At 38.0% G+C, this 17,124-nt stretch overlaps 1 protein-coding gene across 2 annotated transcripts in view; it reads left to right on the top strand.

Annotated features, from left to right (window-relative positions):
- The window catches only part of Mob2 (MOB kinase activator 2), a 475,874-nt gene that overhangs the window by 52,239 nt on the left and 406,511 nt on the right, over nucleotides 1–17,124 (top strand). Inside the window, exon 1 of one of the 2 annotated variants that reach the window (XM_065228648.1) lies at nucleotides 5,467–6,110. The exons of the other annotated variant lie outside the window; for it this stretch is intronic. Within the exon in view, the coding sequence (XP_065084720.1) occupies nucleotides 5,869–6,110 (242 nt within the window). The 5' untranslated portion in view covers nucleotides 5,467–5,868. Of the gene's footprint in view, nucleotides 1–5,466; nucleotides 6,111–17,124 lie in introns of those variants that run through there. 2 annotated transcript variants of the gene reach the window in all.

The raw sequence follows: 17,124 nt of genomic DNA, 5'->3' as shown, positions 1-17,124 counted from the left end.
TTCAATATACCATCGGGGGTTCCACAAGGGAGTCACCTAGGACCTCTCATTTTCGTTCTGTTTATTAACGACGTGTGTGATATGCTAAGTTCCTGTAAGTTGCTATATGTGGATGATCTTAAGCTGTACCGTGTGATTAAATCGATCGTGGATTGTTACGCACTACAAGCTGATATAGAGCGATTGTCATCCCTGGTGTCAGATGAATGGGATGCAAGCCAATGCTGCCAAATGCAAAGTGATTACCCTTACACGCTCTCACTCTCCGATCATTTTTGATTACTCTATGAATCAATCGCCGCTAGAAAGGGTTAATGCCATTAAGGATCTTGGGCTCATATTGGACAGCAAACTACGGTTTAACGAGCACATATCCATGACAGTTGCAAAGACCAACTCCATGCTAGGATTTTTGCGCCGCAATACTGCACAATTCGACGACGTGTACGTCCTGAAAGCGCTGTACTGCTCTATGGTCCGCAGTGTTCTTGAATATGGAGTACAAATTTGGGCTCCATATCATGCTGTTCATGTACTGCGCATCGAGAGAATCCATACACAGTTTATAAAGTTTGCATTACGACGTCTGCCATGGACAAATCCAGATAGCTTACCTCCGTACGAGCATAGATGTGCGCTTATTGGACTGCAAACACTAACATATCGCCGAGTCTTTCTCCAGAGGATGTTCATATTTGACATGATTAGTAATCATACTGACTGCAGTTGTTTGCTCGGGAACATCAATTTCCACACTCCAGCTCGCCGTCTCCGCAACTATTACTTTCTGTGGACTCCCGGACATCGTACTGCTTACGGTTATAACAATCCTCTCGATAAATGTTGCAGACTGTTTAATGATGTGTGCGATGTTTTTGATTTTAATATAAGTAGACCAGTTTTTAAGAATAGGATTAAGTCACTTTAAACAGTCTGTATGGTTAAAATGTCAAAGATGGTGGTTAAATAAATAAAAGAATCTAACAAATTATTTGAAGTTTATATGGAAATTACTATGGGAAAACCAAAGTTTTTGTTCATTGGCTTCTAGCATTTTTTTTCCATTACTCTAAAAAAAACTCTATAACTATTGTTAAGGGAAATTTTCATAGCTACAACTTGGCTGAAAATCGATTTTCAGCCAAACGTTTAACTAAATAGTTATTCATTATTTAAGAGATTAATAATCTTATGGCATGATCAAGCAGCTGTTTTGTGGGCAACACTGTATTGTGCACTGTGACATAGTAGCCATGATTTTTGTGCAGATGCAAGGTGGCGAGTGGACTGGGAATTTGAAAAGTAGCCGGGAAAACCTTAAAAAAATCCTGGAAACTCAGCGAGAGAACCGGGAAAAATCTATAATCCTTAACATAGGCCATATTTGTAGGTCAGGTTTTCAGAAACAACTATTGAAACAAAGCAAGACTTTCTTTACCAAATGAAAGAATTACTCTTTTACTGCATAATTTCCATTCGTCTTTTTGATTACTCAACAATATTGCAAATTTATTGTGTCCCTTCTCCAATCCGGTTGAGTCTGGAAGTAAAATATTCAAGATGTCAGACCTTGAAAAAAGTGTGAAAACCGTATTCAACTTCCGAGATTTGATTTTTGACGGTTTCGAATCCAAATGACAATGCCATTCTTATTAGAATTGCCATGGTATTAATCCCAGAATTACCGTGGAATCCGGCTCAGAATTATCATGACATTCTTGTCAAAACTAACAGAAAACTATTCTCATTTTGGTCATTTTTGAAACATTTTAATTCGCTTTGGAATTCTTTTAAACTTTCAGATTACGATTAATTTAGTATTTTTCTCGGAATTTCCCTTGAATTTGTTTTTAACGATTTCTCAATAATGATATAACCTATCGACTTGATTCAAATCTCATTATCCATTTCAAGCCATAGGTAATCAAATGGTATACTTAAAAAAAAATCATAATTTTTGTTGTAATACATAAATTTTTAAAATAGGTCAAACAGAGGCGTCGCGTGCCTAATTTTTTTACCTGTGCATCCATATTTTGGTAGGCTTTTTTTGCACGGTACATATCCCCCATGTAAAGTAGACCTGAGTGTACAATTCTCAACAGATTTTCCTTGATATGTCCCTTAAAGTTCTCCTCACAACTCCCTTGGAATTATTCTTAGAATATTATAGTAATTCTATTCAGAACATCATTTTACATTCTCCCTAGAATTCCTCCGAATTCCTGAGGACTTCATCTCAGAATTATGTTCTCGTCAGCATTTTTTTTGGAAAACAACACTTAAATTATTTTAAAATTTATCTCATAATACCCCAAAATTCGCGTTTCTCTAAAAGGTTTGAATCCTGAAAATTCTTCCAAGTCCAATAGCTTTGATAATTGTCGATGGCTGATTATATTAATTTTTGTATTGTTCAGATCTACACCCTATGAAAAATCGGTGTAAATTTCTGCGATGCAAAGCGCACCCGTTATTAACGCTAGATTTGGTAGGTATTTCTAGATAGAGCTGGAATTAGGGCGTAACAGCCTTTGTAAACAATGACTTCTTTCGATGTTTTCTGGGAATTCGAGGCACGCCTACATAAAGCAACATATCCATCGAGTAGGGGAAGTCTTCCATTGTCATTGTTTACAAAAGCTGTTTCGCGCTAATTACAGCTCTATCTAGATTTCATGTAAATTTATATGCAAGCTTGTAAGCAATTTCGATGTTTATACCAACTATAGCTCAACATTAAACGAGAGGAGATTTCACGCGACAGTTTCAAATCCCTCAATTTGAGTATTTTTTTCAGTCCCAGATACCCAAAAAAAATCAAGCGATCTAATTAGTTGAATTAAAGTTTCTACTTTAAATATGTTTCCTATAGTTTTGCCACTATAGATAATTTCCCCACAATTACCTTCTACAATATGTATTTGATCACGTAAATAAAGTTATTGATCATTTTCGTTTCTTGCTAAATATTACGAACCGGAAAATTTCGAGATTTTAATCCGGAAACCGCGAATCACAAAATGAATGGTCACCCTACATATGGTGATTTAGTTGCTCAGAATTCTGAGTGAGATCGCCAAGTATAGCAGGGGGATCAAAATAGTAGACTATGTAATTATACCCGAAATACTTATCGGAATCCTAGACGAAATCACTCAAAATCCCGGATGTGTTTGTTTTAAGACAAAATCGTTGTAGAGGAAATGACTCTAATGTTGGCCTATGGTTCTAAGATTGGGCCCATCGCTTAACATCTGCTATTTATCAATTTTATCTAGATGAACGCGTCATTGGGACGGTACTAATGGATATTTTTGGTCGCTATTGAAAATTTAGTCGATTGCTGAATTTATGTATGGGCCCAAATTAGGGGTATTTAGGCTGACATTACTATTACTATTCCTTGAATCCTAAGCTCAATTACTCTGAAAAGGATTGCTCAGAATTCCAAATCAAATCAGATCGCTTAAAATCCCGGTTAGCACGGCTTACGATCCCAGAAAGAATGCTCAAAGTATTGGACAGAATTGCTCAAAATCGTAAGAGGGTTTGGTCAGAATCTCCAGCAGGCGATGACAGCTAAGATCCCAGACGGAATTGTTTAGAATCATTGGCATGATTGTGCAGAATCTAGCAAAGATTTGCTTAGAATCCCAAATCGAGATTGTTTACAATCCCAAACAAGATCACATAACGGATTGGGTTGTTCAAAATGCTAGACTATATTGATCAGAATACCAGAAAGAGGGGCATCGTCCAAAATTAAAAAAAAAAACTAGATGAGTTTGTTTAGAATTCCGGTTAGCATCACATGCGGAATTGGTCAGAATCTCTGACGTAGTTGCTAAGAGCCCCAGCAAAAATTTGTTAGAACGAGTTCGCCCATCTACTGGTGGGATTTCTCAGGATTATAGAAAATATTCTTCAGATGCCAGATGAAAAAGCTCAGAATCCTAGACAAAATCCCTCATAATCTCAGATGGATTTGTTTAAAATCTAGACAAAGTTGAGATGAAACCACTACATGCTTTAAATCCTAGATAGGGTTACTCACAGTACCAGTGGAATTCCTCAGAATCCCAAACGAGATCGCTTAGATGTTCAGACGTGGCTTTCCAAAATCCCAGAAAATATACTTGGAATTCCAGATGGAATTGTTCAGCATCCCCGCAGAGCTTTCTCAGATTCGGAGGAGAAAAAACACATGATGGTTCAGAATCCAACATAGGATTGCTCAGAATCCCAAACCGAGATTGTTTACAATCGCAAGCGAGATCGCCTAGAATTCACGGTGGGATAGCTCATGATGACAATGTTATTCTGAATTCCAGCATGAGATAAGGCTCAATCGAATTAACTTTACAGAGCCGAGGATTCTTGGTCACTATACAATACATCTGAAAACTATAGTCAAAAGGTACAACACAATGAACACTTTATCTTCCGCTATCCAAAAAGCCTCCTCCATCAGAACGAGAGCCGCTTCCAGTGGTTTCATTGTATGGCAGTATTGCCAACGGGGGTCAAAACGCTTCCATTGCAGGAATGGATGCAAAACGTGGTCAGCACTCACACACTCATCACTAAACGGTTGCTTTCCAAAGTCGACGACGCAACGACCGAAAGAACTGCTGATGAAAAACACAAAGGTTGCGGCCGAGAAAACAGACGATCGCGTGGCACACATTGAGAGTGGCCTGCTTTTGTCGACAGCCGAGTGAACACTTGATCCATGAATTTGAATTTTATGATTTTCCCTCTTAGGAGGAGTTGGGACAACTTTCGGTAAAATGTTGGATTTTAGTTTTTATATCAAGACGAGGTAATAATGTTTTATTGTGCCTACCGCAGACCCACCAGCGGTGCCTGATGTGTCAAGAACCGTTTACTGTGGATAGAAGATGGTACCACCCAACCCCCCTAGGCACGCCATCGCTGATAAGGAAAGTCAAGTAATACAGAGCCACCAATATGAGTGAGCGGAGGAGCGGAACACCCGTTGCTGGTTGGCTGGTTGGTTGGTTGGTTGGTTGGCTGGTTCGGCTGGTTCGGCTGGTGATTCGGCGGTTCGGGTGGTTATCATTGCCAACGCCATTTGAACAAACGGTTCGCTGTATTGCGGTGGTGCGGTATTGTGTGTTGCTTTTTCAGAAGGTTTTTGCGTGTTTTCGACGGCGAGTGAGTGGCGATTTCCCAGGTTCTTCCTCTTGGACGGACTCACGTGTTGTTCCTGATTATTCCCACACACTTCGCGCGCGTGTGTGTGTGTGTGTGTTCTCTGAATATCTATTATCTCCAGTCGAGAATACGGATCGATGTTGCGTTGTTGTTCTGTGCCTTTGTGCTTAGAGCATGTTCTAGCTGTTGGTGTCGTGTGTTCCGTTTCGAAAATTCAATTTAGCGGATTGCCACTTTGAACGTGCTGTTAGAATTCTTTTTTTCGTTTGTTTGTCACCGTCGGACAGGACACACTACACTGGTGGTCGGTGTCGGAGTCGAGTCACGGTGGAACAGTTTCTTTGTGACGAGCTCGGTGTGCCAAAGCTGTGGAACAGTGAAATCTGCCTTTGCTATCAACGGTGATGTTCCCATATGTGAAACCCTATCATTTTGCTGCGGAGATATCGAGAATGTTGTGTACCAAGTGATAAGAGAAGCTCTCTCCCCGAGTGTGCAATTGTGTCTTCCCAGGTGTATAATATTGTGTGCCTATCATATCCACTATATGTCGTTGGGAAACAAGTGCCTTGGATAAGAGGGTGGTAATTGGAGCAAAAATCCAATAGCTTCAAGATTGATTGCCGGTGGCAGCGACGGCGGTGTTGCTGCCCTGGAACCTCAGCGCACGGTTGCATCCGGTGGATTATGAACAGGGTCTCGTCCGGAGGTAATCGATTTTCCAGAATGTGGACCACTGCGGTGCTGAATGCAATCACCAATCGGGCCAGTTCGGCCTCGAAGAATCTCTCCGTGCGGTATTCGTCGATTCCGAACAACGACGGTGGCGGTGGTGGTGCCCCGTCGACGAGCAATCTGAGCAAGATTATGGGCGGTTCCGGTATCATTCTACCGTTGGACGTCGAGGAAACGGTTACGTGCTTCTGCAGGTTAGTGCAGCCAGGGTTGTTGTTGTTGTTATACGAAATGGCAGTGGCTTCTCAGAGTAGAGTGCTGCGCCAATCATTGGACTAGTAGATGTAGTTTCAGTAAGGATTATGGCTTTGGAAAACACGAAGATTTTCCATACAAACATGCCTCGTATTTTCTTATAGAATTTGTTCCAGCTTCAACAACAAAATTTAACTGGATTTAATCCAGTTTGCAGATTTAAAACTTTAAAAATGTAAACCAACCGATAAGTAACTAGATTCTCAATCTTTCGTTGATTGCGAATGATTGTAATGCCAAAATGATCTTGAAAACCGTAAAATTGTCAGAAAATGCAGGCAACCCGCAAAAATATATTTAAAACGTCGTAAAACATTACTTGTTTTTTTGTTCAGGCCATAGTCACTGGGACCAACAAATCGGTTTATCATTTTATGTCCATGCCCTTTGTATAATGCATGTTGAAGTACTTCATTACTATGGAAAAGTAATGACGAATATCATTCATACTTGTTCTTTTCACCTCAGTCTCAGCTCACCTCAGCCAATTATGAGGTTCCCATTAAGACTTTTCCCAGAGATGGCACTGTTTCCTTGGTAGGCATCGTTGAAATACAGTTTGGGAGAAGATAGACAATAATTTTTTTCCAATAATTTCAAGCAGAAGTCAAAAGTTCACGTTGCCAAGTACATAGAGACAGAAAACATCTACCTTCGTTTGAACTTTTACTTTAAAATCAATAAAAAATCAATTACCAAGAGAGTATGCTATTTTGTCTCTCAAACAATTCTCTGTCAACATGCCATATATTTTGATGACACCGGATTTTTGATTTCCCTCTCACAGACTTCAGAATAAAGTACCTAGCATTTAAAAAGTTGTTGGTACTCTCATTTATGCTCTTAGATTAACATCCGAAACCCCTCCTTTTGTCCACACTCGGCACAAAACATACTTCTTAAGCCCTGCCCCCTTCATAAAACGGCGGGAATTTATGTTAGGGGCGGGACTTAGAAAGTATTTTTTTGTGTCGAGTATGCAAAAAAGGAGGGACTTCGGATGTGAATCTATATACATATACAAAAGTACCACTGTAAGGTACTCTATTTTGTAGTCTGTGAAAGGGATTTCTAGGATTGTTGACTGCACTGTTCTCTGTCAACAACTAACAGAAAGCAGTTTATGGGTAACTTTCCGCAGATGTCTTCACAAACATCAGCAGTGACATCTGAAGTACCTAGCTCAAAACGTAAACAATGACTTGAATCGTCGCGAATCACAGCACACCCACGCAATCTAACTACATTGCCTGGTAGAGAAAACTCTGCTCCATCAGATGGTGTAGTTAGTTTGCGTGGGAGTGTTGACATTCAGGAGAAATCGACGTTCAAAATAATTGTTTACCTTTCGAGCTAGATCTTTCTTACCCGTTGTTCTAGAAATCGTCATTGGCAGCTATTACATCTCATGCGTTACATTTTCAGTGTTCTCGGATCATATTCGGTCAGAAAAGGTCGATTTTGGATTGATTTGGCGTTTAGCGCAATTCTGTCAGGTTCTTTTTGCGTTTTAAACTAATTGTTGTCTTTTTAAGACCATTTCGACTATACAAGATCTGTATGTATTTAATATTGGTGGGTCGCTAGTGGGTCGCAATCGAAAACAGTTTGAGAATCGCCCTCATCCCAAGGGAGTTCTAGGAAAAAAATCTTTGAGAGAAACATTAACTGCCTTCTGCTTTCGAGGTAGTTCTGAGGAACTAAGGTTTCATGTGAAGCATAAGATAGTTTTTAGTAGAATTGGAAGAAAACCCTAAATTGAATTCAAAGTAAATTTCAATTAAAACTCTTAGAAATTTCTGAGGAGCAAGATTCCTGTGAACTTCATAGGAAAATTCCAAAAGCATTCTGAAGTTAATTTTAGGAAATTTGTGGGAGAATGTGATTCCGGAACATAATTCCATGTATTTTTTTTTAAAGAATACATAGTGGGTGAGTGGGATGCTAAAAGAAAGATTTCACTTTGACTATATGTTTAGTTTTACTTCTGCGTGGAGTTTACGATTTACATAGTTGAAGATGCTAATTTCAAATAACACATTAAAGTGGTAATTTTTATACTTTTTTTGTTTATTAATTTATTTGATAAGGCTCAACCGAATTAACTTAACAGAGCCGAGGATTCATGGTCACTATACAATACATCTTAAAGCTATAGTCAAAAGGTACAACACAATAAACACTTTATCTTCCGCTATCCAAAAAGCCTCCTCCATCAGAACTGGAGCCGCTTCCAGTAGTTTCATTGTATGGCAAATTGTTGTACGCCAACGAGGGTCAAAGCGCGTCCATTGCAGCAATGAACGCAAAACGTGGTCAGCACTCACACACTCATCACGAAACGGTTGCTTTCCAAAGTCGACGACGCATCGACCGAAAGAACTGCTGATGAAGAACAATGAGGAGGACCACACAATGGTTGCTGCCGAGTAAACAGACGATCGCGTAGCACACATCGAGAGTGGTCTGCTTTTGTCGACAGCCGAGTGAACACTGAATTTTTATACGATAGATGAGGAGATGAAAGTATAGAATTGATAGTTGCGTCAGAGTACGGCAGTGTGAAAATTGCATATAGAGAGTAGAAAGCGAGGACAACTTTAGGAAGGTACAAATCGATTTGATCATCTCTCTTTACCAAACTCCTCCGTTGGAGAGGGATGGTGAGGGGTATTCCCCTCCGCTACCACTGGCAAAAAGAGATGATCACCGACACGCTTAAATACCGACGATGTGTTTGAAATAGTTCTACCGATTTTTAAAGCACTCCAGTTGTTATCTGAAGGAAGGCATCCAGTCAATTCTATACTTTCATCTCCTCATCTATCGTATAAAAATTACCCCTTTAGTCTTTTATTTAAAATTAGCATCTTCAACTACACTCCCGATCATAAGTTTAAGGACACCCCCAAAAAAACATGACACATTTGTTATGTTCATATCTCTGTCATGTTACGTCCAATTTTCGTTCTCTTTGAAAGGTATTGAATGGAATAATTTCCTCGTAGGCACATTGTTCAATATAATTTTCAAATTATGTGTGCTAAAAGTTCACCCAAAGTTACAATATTTTTCAAAATTTACTCTGAAGAATCGTGACTGATTTTCTCAGTATTGGGTTGGCCAAATTTTGAAATAAAAGTAGTAGTAGAACACTTATGCTATACCATTCATACCATTCAAATAACCTTTGGAGATCGAAAATTGAACGTAAAATGAGAGATCATTGAACAAAACATATTTGCATGGTTTTTTGGGGGTGTCCTTAAACTTATGATCGGTAGTGTATGTAAATCGTTGACTTCACGCAGAAGTAATACTAAACATATAGTCAAAGTACATAACTCTGGATGGGAGCATACCTTGAAAATAATTCAAGAAGAGTTTGCCAAACAAATTATGAGGAGAAATATAAGGAATTTTTGAGGATAAATGCAAAAGAAGGCTTTCAATGTGAGATTCAACGGGAAATCTGAAATGCATTCAATGAACATTCTGAGCATCTTTCCAAAGGGTTTCTTCAAAGTAATTCCGACGAAAATTCAACGAAAATTCAATTCGAAATGTTGCGGAATATTTTAATGGAATTGCGAGAAGTATTCTGAGTGGTCATATTTTTTAGAAAAGTCAGAGAAGCGTTCCAAGTGAATTTCTAGAATAATTCCATACGAGTTTCGAGAGAATGCAAAGCGAATGTTGAGAAGAGCTCCACGTGAAGTTTTATAATAAATTTCCATTGAATGAAACTGCCTTGACGTTCTTTTGTAGTCTGTGAAACTAGCCTGATGCTCATAATACTTCTCATAACATTTTTAAGCTTCTGTTAACTTTTCCGAACTTTCTAAAGTTTCTTCATTTTTCCAATCGATCATGGATCTTTTCTAAAGTTTTAACAATTCGGTGAAGTTCTCGAAACTTCTTTAATATTTATGTAATATCTCTAATTTTAACGAAACTTCTTTGAGGTTCTCTTTTCTTTCTTGAAGTTCTCGAAACTTCTTTAATGTTTTTGCAGTTTTCATGAAGCTTGTTGTACTGCCCAAAATTTAATTGCATTGTCCTAAAAATGTTTAAGCTTCCGTGAACTTCTAAACTTATGTGAAAACCCAAATAATTTTCTTAATATCTCGGAAGTTTTTCGAAAATCTGAGAACTGTAAGAAATTTCCTTGTAATTTTCTGAAACGAATGGAAATAAACTATCCTTATTTTTGGAGCTTACTAAACTTTTTTGAAATGCTCCCGAATTATGCTAATGTTTCTGAAGTTCTCGGATCTTCCCTTAAGTTCCATAGATTTCTGTGAAGTTCTCGAAAAGTTTCTAAAGATCTCTGCACTTCTGTGAAGTTTTAGAAGTTCGGTTTCTGGAACCTTTAAGCTCCCGCAATTTTCATGGAATTATAACGAAATAATCAATATAGTTCTATGATTTTCACTGAAGTTCTCAAACATTTTATGAAGTTCTTCGAACTGCTCTTAATTTATCGACACTAATTCATAACTTCTTCAACAGACTTTCTAGACAAGAAATTGTCTAGACTGCCCTAAATTTCTCTGTAGTTTTTATTAGAACTTGCAATTTTACTGAAATTAATTGAATTACCTTAAAGTTTCCACAATTTTCCTTGAGTTTTATCAACTTTATAAACGCTCATGGAACTTTCCTTAAATCACTAATTCTCCCTGAACTTATCTGGACATCCCTGAAGTTTTCTTTGCTTACCTGAACTTCTCTCAATTTGTTCAATGTTCCGGAAAATTGTCTGATATTTATTCATACTTCCATAACGCTTTTGAAGTTTTCGGATAAATCACAGAATTCTCGGAATATCCCATAATTCTTCGGAACTCCTTGTAGGTCGCTGCAAATTTCCATATAATAATCGTCCTCGAAGTACTGATCGCTGAATATCAAGAAAATATCATAAAATATCAAAATTTCTTAGAAGTTCTCTAGAATTTCTGGAAGATATTGGTGCTTGCTAAATGTTTTCGCATTTTTCTTTAATTACGGGAATTTCGTTCATGGTCTCTAATAAACTTATCTTAATCTTTGCAATGTTTTTAATTTCTTGACACATGTTATGACACATTTAAAATACTCTCACATTTTCCGGATGTTCATATAATTTTTATTGCGTTCCAGAAATTCTCTCGGAGCTTTGTTGAAGTGGTTGGAAATTCCCTGAATTTCTCGAAACTTCTTTATGGTTTCTGCAATTTCCTTGAGATTATTTGAATTGCCCTTTCATTCTCTGATCTGTCTTGATGTTCTTGACTTCCCTGAAGCTCTGAATTCTATTGAAGATCTCAGTTCTGCTCTGAAATAAATGGAATTCTCGTAAACACCTTTATACATCCCTGAAATTTCTCTGGGCTTCTGTGAAGTTCCTGAAATATTTCCGAAGTTTTTATGAATTCTCTGAAGGTCTCTGTACATCCCTGAAATATTCGGAACATCTTAAGGGTTCTCGATACTTTTCAGCACATCATGGAGCTATCGTGAATTTTTCTAAATTCACTTTTATAGATCTATAAACTGCTCCAAAAGTCTAGACTAAGATTACGGGAACTGCCCGTAAGATCTCTAAAATTCCCTAATGCTTTTACGGTCTAGCTTTTCTGAGGTACTTAGAACTTCTTAAAAATTTCCAAATTTTAATCATAATCTCGATATTGCTGAAGTTCTCTGAAATTCTAGGAACTTCTTAAAAGTTCCTGCAGTTTTTCGGAAACTTATAGAACCGCTTTGAGGTTCTTAAAGCTTCCAGTAAGTTCCCCATATTTTCAGGATGTAAACTTCCTTAATGTTCCCGCAGTTTGTTTATGATGGATCACTGAAATTTACAGCATTTACTTTCACTCCTCAGAATTTTTAAAGTTCCTAAAATTGTAGTGAAGTTAATGGAACTTCACTGAAGATCTCTAATCTTTCAGAAAAGTTAACTACAAACTTGAATTAAATCATTTAATTGTTTTTCCTTATTTCTGGCACTTTGAAAATTTTCAATATCTTAAGCTTGTACATGGAATACGAAACTTCAAGGCATTGCATATTTTGAGGTCTATGATCTATAATTAAGGAAGTGTTCAACTTCAACTGGATTCGATTGTAAAGCTGTTTCTTTAAAACTGATAGTCAGTTCTTAAAAACGTTTGCGGTAACTGCTGTTGTTGTTGTTTTACCAAATAAAAAAACATATTTTAAACGCATTTAAAAAATACCTTTCTTAATTATAAACCTAGAAATTATCGGTTAAAGTTCTGGAAAAACCTGAAAAACTTAGGGAATTTGATTTAGCCAAAAGAGCAGACACCCTGTAGATAGAGAAATTCTATTAAAAGCCAAAAATGAAGCACATCACCTTCAAATTGTTCAAAAATTAGAGCAAAATGCAGGCATCGATTGGACATCGATCATACACACTGCAAGAAGAATGATCAATCTTGAAATAAATTCATGCTAAAAAAGTTCAAAATAGTTACTGATTACAAGCAAAATTTACTTTAGTGACTGACTTGGAAAAAGTGACTCGCTACCAGCCCACTTCGTCACATTTTAGTTTTACAGTCACTATTTGGTCACTACTTATTTATGTTATTTTAGTCCAGTGACGTTTCCTTAAGCTCAATCTACCTGGGCACCAACTCTCAAAACATAAACAATTATCTAAATATTGCTTGCTATGGATAGATATCGAGTAAACTAGAAGATTGAGTGTATTTTTCAACCGATTCGAGTGTGAATATGACATTAAGGGGAAGCTCACCGCTCCGAAAAAAATAATTACGTTTTGATTTTTCTAAAAATATTGGAAAAAGATATCCAAATTCTAAGAAAATCACATATTTTTTTAATTTTTCAAAGAAAATTCACGTGCAAAAACATTTTTTATAAGTCATTATGGCATAAAGTTGGACTCAAAAAACCACAAAACATCGACTTTTCGGTTTTGCTGAGAGTCCAATTTTTTTTTCATGATGAGATAGAAAAAAAATTTACGTATAATTTTTGACAAAAATCTAAGGAACAAACTGATTTGCTTTGATTTTTGATATTTTTTCCCAATATTTTTAAAGAAATAAAAATGTACCGAAAATATTTTTTTTATTTTCGGGCTGGTAAGCTTCCCCTTAAATCTAGTTTTGAAAGTTGGTGCACATGTAAAAAGTGAGGTTACGGGACGCGACGCCACTGCTTTAGTAACTTAATTCACCACTATTATGGCACATATCGTCTACCAGTCCTGTTCTATATAAAATATGTAAAAATAATAATGCTGGTTAAACATCCATACCAGTTTTAAATATGAAAATGTGTGTTTGAACAAAAGTATCGTAGGGGAAATGGATGTAATGTCGGCCTAAATGCCGCTAATTTACATACATAAATTCAGCAATCGACAAAATTTTCAATAGCGACCAAAAAATATCCATTAGTACCGTCCCAATGACGCGTTCATCTTGGTAAAATTGATAAATAGCAGATATCTATGGGCCGACATTAGAGTCATTTCCCCTACCAAACGTATTATTGATTCGTTTACGGTAAAATCATAGATATATTTGATGTTTTCTGCTCGATAGGCCGAAAATAGGCGCTTTGTCAGAAGCAACGCTCTACCTTATACAAATTAAGATCCTAGAAGAACTAACAATTTGATCAGATGGAAATGCGTTGACGGTGCTTAACTCTATTCCCGTTGAAAGTTTCTCCGTGGTGAATGATCATGTAAAAAAAAACTTATTCGATATCGCGTTTAGCCTCATTTCAAAAGTCCACAGCCTGAGCCCACCAAGCAGCGAGTGAGTAAATCATTCATGTTTAATGGATTTTGGGGCTTTGGTGGCTCGCTCGTTTCGCCTCACAGATGTTAAGTATGAAGCTTCCGAATCTTTTCTTCGCCATCACCACCACCACCACCCAAAACACTGGAAATTTGGTAAAGTTTGTTTTCTGCGCCTTTCATAACACCGAATCGTTTGGGCCTTCTGGATTTAATTGTAACCACAAACAGCAATGTGCAATTAGAGGCTTGGTACCTTCCTTCCCCCGGGTACCAGCCAACAGACAATTGCGCGGTAATGAAATCTGCGGCGGCGTCTAAGCCTGTGTGTTCGTTTTCTGAGATTGAGATGAATGGTCTTCGCTGACTGTGGCACTTTATTGGCGCAAAAGCGGATGTAGTACACGGTCGATCAGACCGTGTCAATATTTAGTCGAGCCGACTCAATTTCGTCAAAAGTAGATTTACTCAAAACTGAGTTGAATATGAAATATGAAGAAAATCGATGGAGGTTTCACTCAGTCTGTTAGTATACTCCTAGACTGAGTGATATTTTCATGGTTTGTCTTGGTTTTCTTCGGCTTTTGTCCGGAAAATTCAACTCACTTTTGACCAAATTGCGTCGGTCTGAACGACCGTGTAAGGGGAAAAGTTTAGCAGCTGGAGATCGAAACACGATACCGTTAATGATATGAATTGTTGTGTGTAGTGGTATGTTCGCTGTGGAGGCGGAGCAGAAGGAGGAGGTGGAAGATGGGGAACACATAAAGAAGGAGGAAGCACCTTGTCGAACAAAGGTCATTTTGAAAGAGAAATTCTCTGTTGGTTTTACCTCAATACTTGGTAAGAGCTGAATTAGACACCTTAACGTAATTACCGCCTCTTCTCGGTCATTCGCAGAACCAACGCTTCCATCCACCCACCTTCGCACTCGTCAGCTGATAGCTGTCCAGAACAAAGCACCTCCCATAGTCTATCAAATGCAACGTACTAGCTGCAAGGCTAGCAGTGAAAGCGACAACCATAATGCAACCCAGCACACTACAATCATCATCGGTGCAAAACTAGTTCATATGCTCCAACGGTTTTTCCTTCCACTGTTTGCCATTGGGTTGAAAATGTTAGTGTTTAATTCAAACTGCCTTGGTGATTAAAAAGTTGCATAATTATGTGGGATGGTGTTTGAAGGAATAACTTAATATGATAAAATCGTCACATAAGTCCCTTTTAAAATGCGAATGTAGCACAACACGCAATTTTAATCTACAAGTGGATTGATTTGACTTTAATATGTTAATTTGATTTTTATAAGTTTCCGAGTGAAAGTCGTATATATTTGCGAATTGATTTAAATTAACCCGATTTTCTTTTGTAGCATGTGTCTTTTCAGCAGTAGTTTTGAAAACACATTTCGAATTAATATATGTTTATCTAAAGTCGCATTAAATCGTAATGGTTGTTAACATCGGGGCCTCAGATAGTATAGTCAGTAACGGTGTGGTATTACCAATGGCAGGTTCGATCAAGAAAATTTGTCGGGATTGAAATTTCTCGGCTTTTCTGGGCATAGTATCATGTGCTTGCCACACAATATTGTAAATTAATGCATTTATTGGCATGGAAAGCACTCAATTAATAACTGTGGAAGTATAGCGGGACCCAGAGGGCCTGGGTTCAATCCCAGTCGGCGCCGCCGGGATTTTCTGAGGCATAAAATCTCTGATCACGCTTTCCTTCGGAAGGGAAGTAAAGCCGTTGGTCCCCGGTCCATGAGTTAATGGGTCGATAGGTAGGGTCCAGGTGTGGGAGCTGCCGCCTCCCTGGCGTCGGTAGCATTAGTACTCAGTATGGAATACAAGATCGACGAAAAACAAATCAGCTAACACTAACTTGAGAGGCAGAAAAACACTCGCCAAGGAAGCCTAAAATGCTTAAAAGAAGAAGATGTTAACATCACATACCATTTTCAATCAATCCTCATACTAGTGTAAATTTCTATTTAAATAAAGTGGTGCTTTTCCTACAAAAGTTTGTTGTTTTTACTTTGATTTGTTTTTGTATGACTTAATTGTGCGTATAAAAGCCGTCTATACCTTCAAACAACTAGAATTCAACTCCAGTTCACAATTTTTCGACCATCATGTTAAATCTTGCTACGAAATGATATCGGTTCTATGGGGTTACTAGTGATACGGCGCTGCCGCACTGTACATAAATTTTTCAAACTACACTTTTTTGCACTGCATCGGAGGGGACTAACTGCTTCGCTGATAACTGGTGCACTTCGCATGGCCACCAAAGTGTGGAGGTTTTGTTTTGTGTATCCAAACTCCAGAGGATACAAACAAAACCGATGTACCGAGAGCACAGAGTGGCGTAACTGCTTCGGCCTGCTTGCATTTGCATCAGCATCAGCACCGTCGGTTTATTCCTCCCTCAGTGCATAGAGGTAGGTTAGTGAGAAAAATTATATCACGGGGAAAATGTGAGTGTGTGTGTGTTTGTGTATGTACGTGTACAACCAACTGACCGACCGTGTGCGCTGCGGTTGGGAGGTTGCAGTTTTATGGTTACTTTTTTCCGACTATATTGTTTCACAGTTCTGGTGGTTGGACACTGCAGCAGCGATGAGACACAATGGCCTGGAAACTTCTTTTCCTCGAGGGAAAGTTTGCTGTTTATTTGAGAATTATGGTCGCGATGATTGCTTTGCAAAGTGGTGGACCCCAAGCGCTGATGCATCATCGCTTCCCGGGATGTTTCCGTTTCGGGAAATGTTAGGTTATGTAATATTTGTTTACTAAATTGTTATAATCTTTGTTGAATCGAATTCATATAATATCTAATAAACTGTGATGTTTTCATTCCGTTGTAGCATTTGACTGCCTAGTTATTAATACGGCATACCACTGTGTTCTTTGAGCATTTTCACAGCGCTTTCGCCTGTACCATTTTTGTACAGAACTTGATTAAGGATGGATGATTGTTAATCTCAAATAGCCATCATCTCTGTACAACTACAGCTTGTTTGGCAAGAACGGAGTAGCAACTATGGGTGACCAATCAAGCTCAAGTTTTAACAAATTATTGAGTAAGTGTGTTTCATAGTTTCCCTTACTCAAACAAACAACAGCAACACATACGTATTTAAGGGCAGGTAGTGAGTC

The sequence above is a fragment of the Ochlerotatus camptorhynchus genome, unplaced genomic scaffold (assembly GCF_037179485.1).
Source record: "Ochlerotatus camptorhynchus isolate MF236.1 unplaced genomic scaffold, CSIRO-AGI_Acam_v1.1 ptg000299l, whole genome shotgun sequence".
Lineage (NCBI taxonomy): Eukaryota > Metazoa > Arthropoda > Insecta > Diptera > Culicidae > Ochlerotatus > Ochlerotatus camptorhynchus.
The sequence above is the reverse complement of the archived record's forward strand: the minus strand, read 5'-3'. Positions and strand labels throughout refer to the sequence as shown.